At 37.4% G+C, this 11388-nt stretch overlaps 1 protein-coding gene across 1 annotated transcript; it reads left to right on the forward strand.

The window, feature by feature from the left end:
- The first annotated feature begins 13 nt into the window (after positions 1-13).
- On the forward strand, positions 14-11321 carry GTPBP6 (GTP binding protein 6). The gene is made up of 10 exons (XM_021546658.3): positions 14-353; positions 3052-3189; positions 3609-3679; positions 5205-5335; positions 6035-6105; positions 6553-6711; positions 8161-8369; positions 9701-9849; positions 10160-10312; positions 10609-11321. The coding sequence occupies exons 1-10, from the start codon at positions 14-16 to the stop codon at positions 10748-10750; spliced, it is 1563 nt and encodes a 520-aa protein (XP_021402333.2). The 3' UTR covers positions 10751-11321.
- Positions 11322-11388: the final 67 nt, after the last annotated feature.

An 11388-nucleotide genomic window follows, 5' to 3' on the forward strand; every position in this document is an offset into this window, starting at 1 on the left:
GGCTGGCGGTGCGATGGGGCCCGGCCGCCTCTCGTGGTCGGTGCTGCTGCGCTGCCGGCGGGCGGCGGCGGCCCTGGGCGCGCCCCGGTGCCGCCCGCTGCCCGCCCGCCCGCTCAGCGCCGCCGCCCCGCGCCGGGCCCCCCTGCGCCCGCCGGGCGCGGGCGGCAGGGCGCCGCGGGACGGGCCGGCGGGCGCTGGCCGCGGTACGGAAGAAGAGGAGGAGGAGGAGGATGAGGCAGCCCTGGAGGCGCTGCTGGGCCCGCCTCCGCTGGCCCCGGGGCCCGGCGCCCAGCGCGTTGCCATCGTGCACCCCGCGGTCAAGTGGGGCCCGCAGAAGTCGCCGCTCACCACGGGTGCGGGGCTGCGGCGGGCGGGTCCCGGGGAGCTGCGCACCCAGGGGGTCGGAATGCACTGCCCTGCGAGTGTGGAGTCGCTGGTCTTGGGCGTGTGTAACAACAGACTGATAGTAGCTCTGAATGGCGCGGGCTGTTGGCACGGTGGTGTGCGGTCGCAGGTTGGACTCCAGGATCTCAGAGGTCTTTTCCATCCCAGCTGATCCTGTGCCTGTGCCGCTAGTGTGAGCTGGAGCCGCTGTTACAGCGCGACGTGCAGCTTGCAAAGTACAACCTTGGGTGGAAGGTCTCGGGCGTTCTTGCCATCTTTGTCAGCTTTTTAGAGGACAAGGATTCATTAGTGAGGGTTGGCAGGTCTGTGCTTTGGCTTGCAAGCCGTGCTGAGTGTATTTTGTATTTGAGTGTATTTTAGGTTGGTCAGGGAAACAGTCGGGTGTCCCCCTTATTAGAACAATGTTAATTGCCCTCAGCCGTACTGCCTGTCCAGTGGGCTGGAGTCCTTTGGCCTTAGGGTTGCCCAGAAGTTGGCTGGAGAGCAGCAATACCCTCCTGTCCAGAGAGGAGAGTGCAGTGAAGATGAAGTCCTGTATAAATCCTCTCGGGGACTTAAGTTCTTTTGTACACGTACTTAATGATGCACTAGTAATTCCCCTGTAAGGACCTTTCGGTAGGACTACTATTAGGTTTCTCTCAGAAATCATTGTAACTAGCTAATGTATAAGCATTAATCACAATCACACACAGTTAAGACACATTATGAACTTGATGCTTCTCTTTGAAGACCTCTCTAATTAGAAGGTTGCAATATACAGGATTAAAGCACCTTGTAAATTGGCTTTTTATGTATAGAATCATAGAATGGTTTGGCTTGGAGGGAACCTTTGAAGGTCATCCAGTCTGCAATGATTCAGGACGTCTTCCACTGGATGAGCTTGTTAGACCTCTGTCTAATCTGGCTGTGAATGTTCACAGGAATGTTTACAGGACCTCCACCTCTCTGGGCAATCTGTTCCAGCGTTTCACCACTCTCACTGTAAAAAACTTTTTTATATCAAATCCCTTGGTTTAAAACCACTGCCCCATTTTATTGCAACAGGTCCTGCTAAAAAGTCTGTCCTCATCTTTTTTTATAAGCCCCTTTTAAAGGCTGTAAAAAGGCCTTCTCCAAACTGGACAACATCGACTCTCCCAGACTTTTCTCATAGGAGAGGTTCCACCTATCTGATCATCTTTGTGACACTCCTCTGGATCTGCTCCAACAAGTCCATGACTACCTTGTGCTAGGGACCCCAGAGCTGGACACAGCACTGCAGGTGGGGTCTCACCAGAGCAGAGCAGAGGGGCAGAATCCCCTCCCTGGCCCTGCTGCCCACGCTGCTTTGGCTGCAGCCCAGGACACGTTTGGCTCTCTGGGCTGCAAACACAGAGTGCTGGGTCATGTCCAGCTTCTCATCCACCAACACCCCCTAGTCCTCCTCAGCAGGGCTGTCCATCCCCCAGCCTGTATCAATATCCTAGGGGGTTGCCCTGACCCAGATGCAAGACCTTGCCCTCTTTGCTCCATGTTTTCCCTTGACTTCTTGAGCCTGTCCATGTTCTTCTGGATGGCAAGAGATAGTTTGTATGTACTTATTCTTTTATTCCAATTTATTATGTGATGAACCTAAATCTTGTTTAGTTTTATTCGTGCTGCTAATTCCAACAAATTTTCAAATTGCAGAATAAAGTTTTTAACCTTTTTAGGATTGACGTGACATAATTTCACAACTGAGAAGTAGGTAAAATAAGAAGGCACCTTTCTGTCCAAATATACAGAATAGCAGTGGTCCCTTTCCATTTATTTCGGCCCTCCAGATGAAGAGCCTTTAGTCTGAACAAATGTTTTGGAATGATTTTTGAAGCACCACAGATACAACAGGACATCTCTGTATTTTACAAAAAAACATGAACAATATGAGGAAATAGTGGATCATGATTATCTTTAAAAATATGTTCTCTTTTGGACCAGTGTACATATTTAGTATATAAATTATGTTTTGCTGTCTAGGGAAAGTTTACAAATTTGTTCTGAAGAGGAAAACTTTGGTATACCAAGACTAGAATTGCTGATCTGATATTCTTGTGTAGTCTTTGTGATTTTACAAAGTCCTCAAAAATCATAGCTTTGCAATGTAGATGTTAAAAACTCAAAAGTAATTGATGAACCAGAATGGAGGATTCACATCTACTGGTTTTAGCAAGTCACAAACCAGTTTAGGTCCTTTAAGAAAAAGTGGCTGTGAAGTTACAGCAGGATATAGCTGTATTAGTAATTTCCAAATTATTGCTGCAAAACACCAAAGTGTTAATTGTGTAGCTTTGTGCTCATCTGAAATAGTAGATTTTCCAACTAGTTATTAATTTCACTTACTGAGGGGAAAAGCTGACAATACAATTAAAAATTCTCCTAAGCCAACAACCACAGAAATAATTTATACTGTTGGAAGGATGCTTTGTGTGATAAAGTTGCATCAAACTGATCAATTACTCTGCATAGAGGTTAAAACACTTTGCTCGTTCTGCTAGAGATTAAAAGAATTTCAGTATAGCATAGTCTTTCCATGTTCATGCATGTACTGTAGTTATTTACTATCTGAGAAGACTTATGATGGTACATAGTAATATATATTTCTTTTTTTTTTTTATTATGTTTCTGAAGCTGAATTACAGATTGCCGAAGCTGTTGCTCTTGTAGATACTCTTCAGAACTGGACAGTTTTAGATAAAATAATTATTCCTACAAAAAATCCCAAAAAGAAATTTGTTTTCGGCAAAGGAAACTTTCAGGTTTTGACAGGTAAGGACTGAGATCTTTCAGCATCACTCTAAACAGTTTTTTTGCAGCCAAAAAGTTCAAGGATAGGTATGAAAGCTGAAGAGAGGGAGAATTTTGTTTATCTATCATGTAGGTTTGCAGGAAAACTTGAAAGAATTTTTAAGGTTACAAAAGCAATGCAGACTAGACATAACCCCTGGTCACTGAAAATGTGTGAGGCAACTTAGTCCATAAACTTACGTGATTGGCATAAGTGAAACTCATGCTGTTCTTGGCACAGTACTAAATTAGCAATTACAACTGCTGTATGAACAAAGAATATGGTGTCACTTGATGTTTTATGAGCATTCTGCTCAGTGCAAAATGGTTTATAGTCTGGGCATTTTAAAAAGAGAATTGACATTTAACACTGTATTTTGCAATCATTATCCATCTTTTAGAAAAGATTAAAAAATTACCCCATGTGACAGCTGTCTTCTTGAATGTGGAAAGAATATCTTCACTAACAAAGGTAATTAAATATAATACCAAATCATATTATTTGCATCAGTATTGTTTGAAAGCTATTGGTGTTAGGAGAAGTGGTCACTTAAAATTTTGTATTTGTACATGTTAATATATAAAGCACCAGGACTGAGTTTTATTGAAAAGAATCTTAATACCTATTGCATTTGTCCAGTTGATATATGTTTCCAGCTTGTGCATGAAATTTCACAGCAGCTTAGTATAATTTATTATAGACTCTGCTCCCACATTTGACACTGGCCCTATTTAAAATGTTGGAAACATTACTCAAGGTGGTTTTTTACAAAATTATGGTGTTAACACAGCTTTTGTTATGGAAAATGTCAATATTTTGGATTATCTATGTACTCAAGTTTCTATATTTATAATGGATGGCATATTTTTTTCCCTATACTGTGGATGCTGAACTGTATTTTGAATATGAGGTGTAAATTCAGAGCAAGCTTAGAGCTGAATGTTTCAAATACTTAAACTTTCAATCCTAACTTGAGAAGCATTGAGAGGTGCAGAATGCTCCAGTATTTTAACACTGTAAACAACTAGTACATGAATTAATTATGTGGTACATGAACTACAGATATTCTTGGACAAGCCAAAATAAAAACTTTTTTGGGTTTTTATTATGTGCAGCATCATGCGAAGTGTAAAGTGTATGCAAACTCTGCAAGCAAATGTTAATGCTTTGCTGGTAGCTTTGAATGCTTTCTCTGATTATAAAATGAAGAGATGACAAATATCTCTAACAGATGGTTATTCAAGTGCTTCTATTTGTTGATAAAGGGAAGTTGAAAATGTTTCATTTCAATTTCCTAGTTCTTAGGAAAACTATAGTATGAGTTCTTCTTTTAGTACTAGATTTGCTAAAAAATTGTTTTCTTTTCACGAATATAGATCTTAAGAGCAATTAAACAGGGTTGATTCAAGAAAGTATTTGAGAATATGTATACAAGCATTCTGGATTTTAGAGATGGTGTAAGGGAGCTACTGCATATTTTAAGTGTCTTTTGCTGAATTAGAGCAAGAATGAGGGGTTCAGGTTGCTTTGGGGCTAAGTGTTTCATTAAAAGCTTGCTATTAAGTAATTTTCCTGTATTCCTCTCTATTTGTTTGAAAGTCTTAGTAATCTTTTTTTCTTGTCCTAGTCTTTCCTATTCCAATATTTCATAATTATTTTTTACAAGGATTTAGCTACTGACATTCTTGATTCTGAGACACGCTGTAAGACTTGTTGCAAGAATCCATGAAGGGCAGTGGAAGGATTCTCACTGAATTTGATGGGTCTAGACATAAAGTTCTACTCTCTAAACTCTCTTTAACTCCTCTCTTTCTAGTCAACCAGATTTTTACTTTGCATGCTCATAATGATTGCCCATCCATTGCAGTGGAATCCTGAGATCCTCTGAGTTCAAGTGTCCATCAGCTAACTAACTGTACTTGCTGTGTAGGAATTGATCTAGTGATACTGTGGGGGACAGAAGACATCTCGATTATTTTGTCTTACATGGCTAAAGAAAGAACTGGAAGGTGCCTGGGGCGTGCCAGTCTTTGATAGATACACCGTGGTACTTCACATTTTTCGCTGCAATGCCCGGACGAAAGAAGCAAAACTGCAGATAGCACTGGCTGAAATTCCACTTCTCAGGTACCTCGGGCTGTGCAAATCACATACTCCTATCTACATGTTTTAGTGACTCTTTCTTTACAGTAACAAAACCTAGCAATATTTACTGTACAGAAAAAATACATAGGGTGTTCAATGATTGATGAGAGCACAGAATTATTTACTATAATGTCATTATTTTAAGCTTCTGCAGTGCTGACAGGCAAAACCAGAATGTGTTCAATAATCTTACAAAATGTATTTTTCATTAAAAGGTCCTGGTTCTTTCTAAGACACAAGATGGATTGCAAGATTATGTAGGAATTGGATATGTATATCCCATATATAAAATTGTTGAGTTTAATAAAGAAAGCTATAAACAAGAAAGATTAATTTGTATTTAAATTCTCCATATTTCTGTGTTGTGGCATAGAAATGTGTACATGGCAGTTGGTGTGAGTTATGTGGATGTTTTTGAGGTATATTTGGCTCTCTGAAATTTCAGAGTAGCAATTATAATTTACCAAGAGAGTTGTATGCTTTTTCAAGCTACAGTTGAGCCAGAAAAATCTGGGTTTTTTTATCCAGGCTTCTTGTCATGAGGAGGTTTTATTTACAGGTCAATCATTTAGTGGTTTTATATGTGCTATCAGAATAACACTACTGCTTCACAATTTTTAGGTATTTTGGTATAACTGGATTTTAAAAATTGCTTCTAATTAACTGTTACTCTGCTGCCAGGTCAAATCTGAAAAATGAGCTATCTCAGCGAGATCAGCAGAGAGGTGGTTCAAGATACATCATGGGCTCAGGTAAAGTCTAAATATTCTCATGATTTAGAAGATTTTTTTCTCCATGGCTTTTAAACAAAATTAGTTGCATCTTATTTTATTTGGAGGAGGTCAGGAGGAAAAGCAGTGTTCTGCATCTAATTAAACAAATGTACAAAAATCTTTTGGAAAGTAAGTTAAATGATAAGATTTGGATCTGTACTGGTCAAGCTTTTTCGTCAGTAAGTGGTGAAGGATAAACTATTTGCTGCCACAGGGATTTTTCATAAGTGTACGTGGATATTTTAGAGTGGTTAACATATGTTTTATAATTACTTACTCACTTTTTTAGGCAAGAATACATAGGCTTAGTGGCTTATTTTTAACTTCAGAAGCCCTAGTGCTAACTCAGTTGATTTCCAAATACATCGCTTGCTTTACAGGTTCTCTTGTAAACTATTCTGCCAATTACTCATTTGTATTTTTCAGGTGAAACATTTCTAGAAACACAGAATCGTGTCTTAAAAGAAAGGGAGCTTAAAATTAGGAATGCCCTGGAGAAACTAAGGAGAAAAAGAGCTTTACTTAGAGCTCAGCGCAGAAAATGCGAGTTCCCAATTGTCTCAGTAATGGGCTATACCAACTCTGGTAAGCAAAACCTCCTGAAATCATAGCACAAAAGAGCATATATTGTCTAATTTTTAATTAGAAACTCTAGCCAGATTCTCATTTGTGTGTGTATAGGCCTTGTATTTTAATTAGTTTTTTTTAATTGTGAATGAATATTTGTCAGTTAGGATGTAGTTAGGAAAGAAAATTAAGCTCCTTGTTTTTTTCAGTCTCCAAGACAAGTTTTGAAGTTATGCCTAGCACCTATTGTGCCAAAAAGATTTTATATACAGTGCTGAAGACTGTAATGTTAATGTCCCTTTATATGTATCTCTACTACTTGATCAGAATGGATACAGAAAAGAACACGGGTGTTTAGATCACCATGAAGACTTGAGGCATAGGAAAACAATTAAGAGTTGGCTGTTGATCTGAGAAACCTGATTAAGGAACAATGTAGCTTTTCATGGATTATCTGTAGCACTCTGAGATGCGTTCCTAGAAGAATCTAAATATAGATAAAGGGTTTTTTCCTACTTTTTTTGGTTTGGTTTGGTTTTTAGCTTACACAAGTGAATTGTTACTCAAGGCATAAATAGACTTTGGACTAGACACTTTTTTCAGGTTGGATTATCTTAAGACAATTTCATTTTATTATTTAACCTCTTTAAAAAAACAAACCTGTCTTGCACTAATTTTGTTATGACTTGAGCACTCAAAAATTTGGATTATAGTGTATGTTTTTCTTAAATGTTATACTTCCACACTTTTCCAACTGAAGATAGATATAGATATAGATATAGATATAGATATAGATATAGATATAGATATAGATAGATATAGATATAGATATAGATATAGATATAGATATAGATAGATATAGATAGATATAAAACAGTTTGTCATACACATAATTGAAATACTTTAATTAGGCTATATAATGAGCACTTTAATGACTAATTATGTGAAATGCTCATTGAGTCAAATAAATGTCTGTAGTATTATGTTCATGAGGAAATGCCCAATAAACTCCTCAGCCTAATAAGGTATGTATTATTAGCACTTGTCTTTATTTTTTTTATTTAGCAAGTAAATTATTTCATTTGACAACAGAAGCACTGAGGAGTGTGTAAGTGCATGCTTCCTAATGCTGTCATGGCAGTGCTCTTCAGAGAGTCTTACAGGTGAGAGATGTAGGTAGGTCACTTTGCAGGTCGAATGAGTCTTTGATCATCTTGTGATTTCAAAGCACAGCTGTAGATACCAGTGTGTGATTACATACATGACCTTAAACCCTATTCCAAGTTATAAAATGTAAGACTGTCTTTGGATTTGCTAACATCATATAGGTAACTGATCACAAGCTACAATTAAAGAATTCAAGTAGATGTAAAAATAAATGTTACATCATACATTTCACCTGACCCTTGCAAATTAAATTTTACTTGCAAGAAGCCAATAAAATATTCTCATTTTTTATTTAATTAGGAAAAACTACTTTGATCAAAGCCTTGACTGGGGAAGCAGGACTTCAACCCAGGGATCAGCTGTTTGCCACTCTGGATATTACAGCCCATGCTGGCTATCTGCCCTCACATATGGCAGTTATTTATGTTGACACCATTGGGTTTCTGACTGATCTTCCACATAATCTGGTTGAGTCATTTTCAGCTACACTAGAAGAAGTGGCTTACTCAGTAAGTAGTCAACTATAAAAATTGAGGCATCAAATTAATTTCCTTTTAGGTAATGCTCACCCCTTCAAAACAGGGGAAGTTAATTTGCATTCTGTTCTTAGCAAAGTATCTGGCTGCCTATAGTATACTCCTGAAATAATGATGTAAATATTTTAAACTAATTTTCTGATACTTTATTTATGCAGAAAATACAGCTATGAAGGGATTTCAGAAAGAGATTATTTGGAGTTTATGTGTCCATCTCCATGATACTTAAACCAGATAAAGCAGATTTTTCTGATAAAATATCTGAACAGTGCATCTAAGTGAGTCAAGGTTAGCTTTCCTGGGAGTTAAAAATGAAATAAAGCATCTGAAATTCCTTGTTTTTAACTTAAGGTTTCCTGTAGAACTAGAAGTGGGTGATTGTGATGTGATGCAGGCAGCATGTAATAAATAGAAATGTACTTTAGCAGTTATTTTCTCATTAAAGTTGTTTTCCTGTGCTATAACAGAGTGTAAAGCTGCATACATACACACAGAGATTTAAACAAAAACCCTGTATATGAAAGGTAATGGAATTCAGTGGTAGCTAGATACCAAAATGCTGCTAAAGATTAGATTTAACCATGTAATAGCAGGGCTTTCAAAAGCTGGCTGAAACCATCCTGTTTGTCACTTCTAATTATTTTTCAAATGTTTAAAGCAATGTCTTGAGCAAAGATGATAAAACAATTTGAATGCAAATGGTGAGTTTAGTTGCTTGATTTTTATCATGGCAAACATATATATACTTGAAACTGGCAAATTTTGTATAAAGCTTTTTAGTGAAGCATCAGTAATAGTATCCTAGAAGCTAAGCATAAGGATAATATTCTATATTTTGAATGTAAAAATAGAATTAGAAGTTAAATTGAGGTTTTTTCCACTTCGTTTTTGAAACAGTTTTGCAGCCATTACTCTTCTGAAAGCTTTTTTTCAAGAGATCGCTCTTTTTAATAATCTCCAGTGGTTTTGAAGCCTTATTGTTTCAAAGCCTTGGCTTTGAAGAAGATGTATCAGTTACTATTTGAAATCTGGTTCTGTAACTAGCTTGGCTGACAACATTTGCGTCAGGTGTGTGGGAAGCAATTTGTTCTGACTAGAGGTGGAAGACTAAGCTGCTGCAGATTTTCTTCCATCATGGTCTAAGAAAGAGTAGTTTAATATTGTTTTAGTAGTTAATTTTACAGTGCTAATCTGCCAGTGTATTACCAAATGGATAGGAAGATATTTTACAAAAATTAGCAATGCAAAAATGGTATACAGTCGCTACAACCTAGTAACTGGTGTTGTATATTGATCTTTGCTAGGATCTGATAGTTCATGTGAGGGATATTACTCATCCAGAAACCATCCTCCAGAAAGCAACTGTTCTGTCAGTTCTGAGGAATCTCAATCTTCCTAGCCATTTACTGGACTCAATAGTAGAAGTTCATAACAAAGTGGATTTGACAGAAAGGTAAGCAAGAGATGCTAAGTGTACTTAAACATTTCTTATGTTCTGGAATCTTTTTAATTCTTAGTGTAGAAAAGAGATCCCACACTTCAGAGTATATTTAATAGTGTTTCTCAGTCTTTTACATATGTAACTATGGTCTGAAAAAGAATTAATTATCTCTTAATTACAAAAGAAATCACTTGAGTCGTACAAGAAGTGGCCTCTGTAGAAGGTGTCAGTACAAAGTAACTCAGTTAAATTGTCCGTGCTTGGAATATTCTCACAACCTAATCTTTATGAAGAAATGTGCTAGCAATTAATTTTCTTTCAGGTATAAACCCACTGAAGAAAATGCTTTAGCTGTTTCTGCTCTGCATGGGTATGGTTTAGAGGAACTGAAACAAGAAATAGAGAAAAAAATACTGACAGCAACAGGGAAGAAGATTCTAACAGTTAATATCAATTTAGAGGGACCTCAACTAAGGTAAATAATTTTGAATCATGTGAAAGATTTGGAGAAATATGAAACAATCATTCATGTCTGAAGCTTTTCAAGTCATATCATATTGATTTTAATCTGCTTCCTCTGTTAAGAATAACAGAGATAATTACCAATTTTTTGTGACCTATTGATAAAAAATAGCCCCATTAGAGAAGTGAAGCAAAGCATTTAATCTTTTAAAGTGTTACCTAGATAGGAACCTTCTGACCTAGAGCAAAGATCACATTTTGCGCAATATGTCATACTTTTAAGATGCTAATATGCTTTTACATTTACAGTTGGCTCTATAAAGAAGCAACAGTTCAGGAAGTAGAGGTCATGCCTGAAGACGGCAGAGCCAGGGTGAAGGTGATAATCAGCAGTTCTGCTTTTGGCAGATACAAAAACCTCTTTCCCAACAGTGAGATTTTCATCTCATGAAACTGCATCCTGTTCTACGAGAAGAAACTGATCTCCTCAAGACGATGTGAAATGAAGTGAATGACCTGTTAAGTCTCACTGCTGAATAGTTTATTTTTCTTCCCTACTTGATGTTTTTGGCACATTTTAGAAATGGATGCTGTTTCAGAAAACTTCTGTATGGAAACAATAAGAGCTTTGAGCTTAATTTTGTCAGCAAATACCAGGACAGCACTAAATTTTTTATGTTAAACCTATTGCTGGCTATAAGCTGCGGACCTCAAACGCATGGAATGGCATCTGACTTAACCTTCAGAAAAGTACCAAATTTCTTATTTCACATCAATAAAGCTTTTTTTTGCCTTTTTCAGAAGAAAATAGTATTTATTATAGTTCAGGTGTTTCAGATGGTCTTTGGAAAATTAAACTTAGTGAAGAAAATATTGTTGGTTATATATAAATAGTGAAGATAAATATGTGTTCAAGCAGAATGCATGAATGTAAGTAAAATAACTGCAATGTGTTATTGCAGTGAAGAAAAAAAAATCAATTAAGGAATTAAATAAAGTTAGCTGTGAACATCTTTTACCCATACAGTTTTCTTGCCTACAGTAATTTATCCACAATACTAATTACTACGTCAGTTCTAGAAGAAAACA

The sequence above is a fragment of the Lonchura striata genome, chromosome 1 (assembly GCF_050655825.1).
Source record: "Lonchura striata isolate lonStrDom1 chromosome 1, ASM5065582v1, whole genome shotgun sequence".
NCBI lineage: Eukaryota > Metazoa > Chordata > Aves > Passeriformes > Estrildidae > Lonchura > Lonchura striata.

Bases quoted from the DNA above. Each gene is read 5' to 3' on its own strand.
- GTPBP6 (XM_021546658.3), top strand. From the start codon at position 14: ATGGGGCCCGGCCGCCTCTCGTGGTCGGTGCTGCTGCGCTGCCGGCGG. The intron at 3,190-3,608 runs GTAAGGACTGAG...TCCATCTTTTAG, and splicing joins AAACTTTCAGGTTTTGACAG to AAAAGATTAAAAAATTACCC. The intron at 9,850-10,159 runs GTAAGCAAGAGA...ATTTTCTTTCAG, and splicing joins AAAGTGGATTTGACAGAAAG to GTATAAACCCACTGAAGAAA.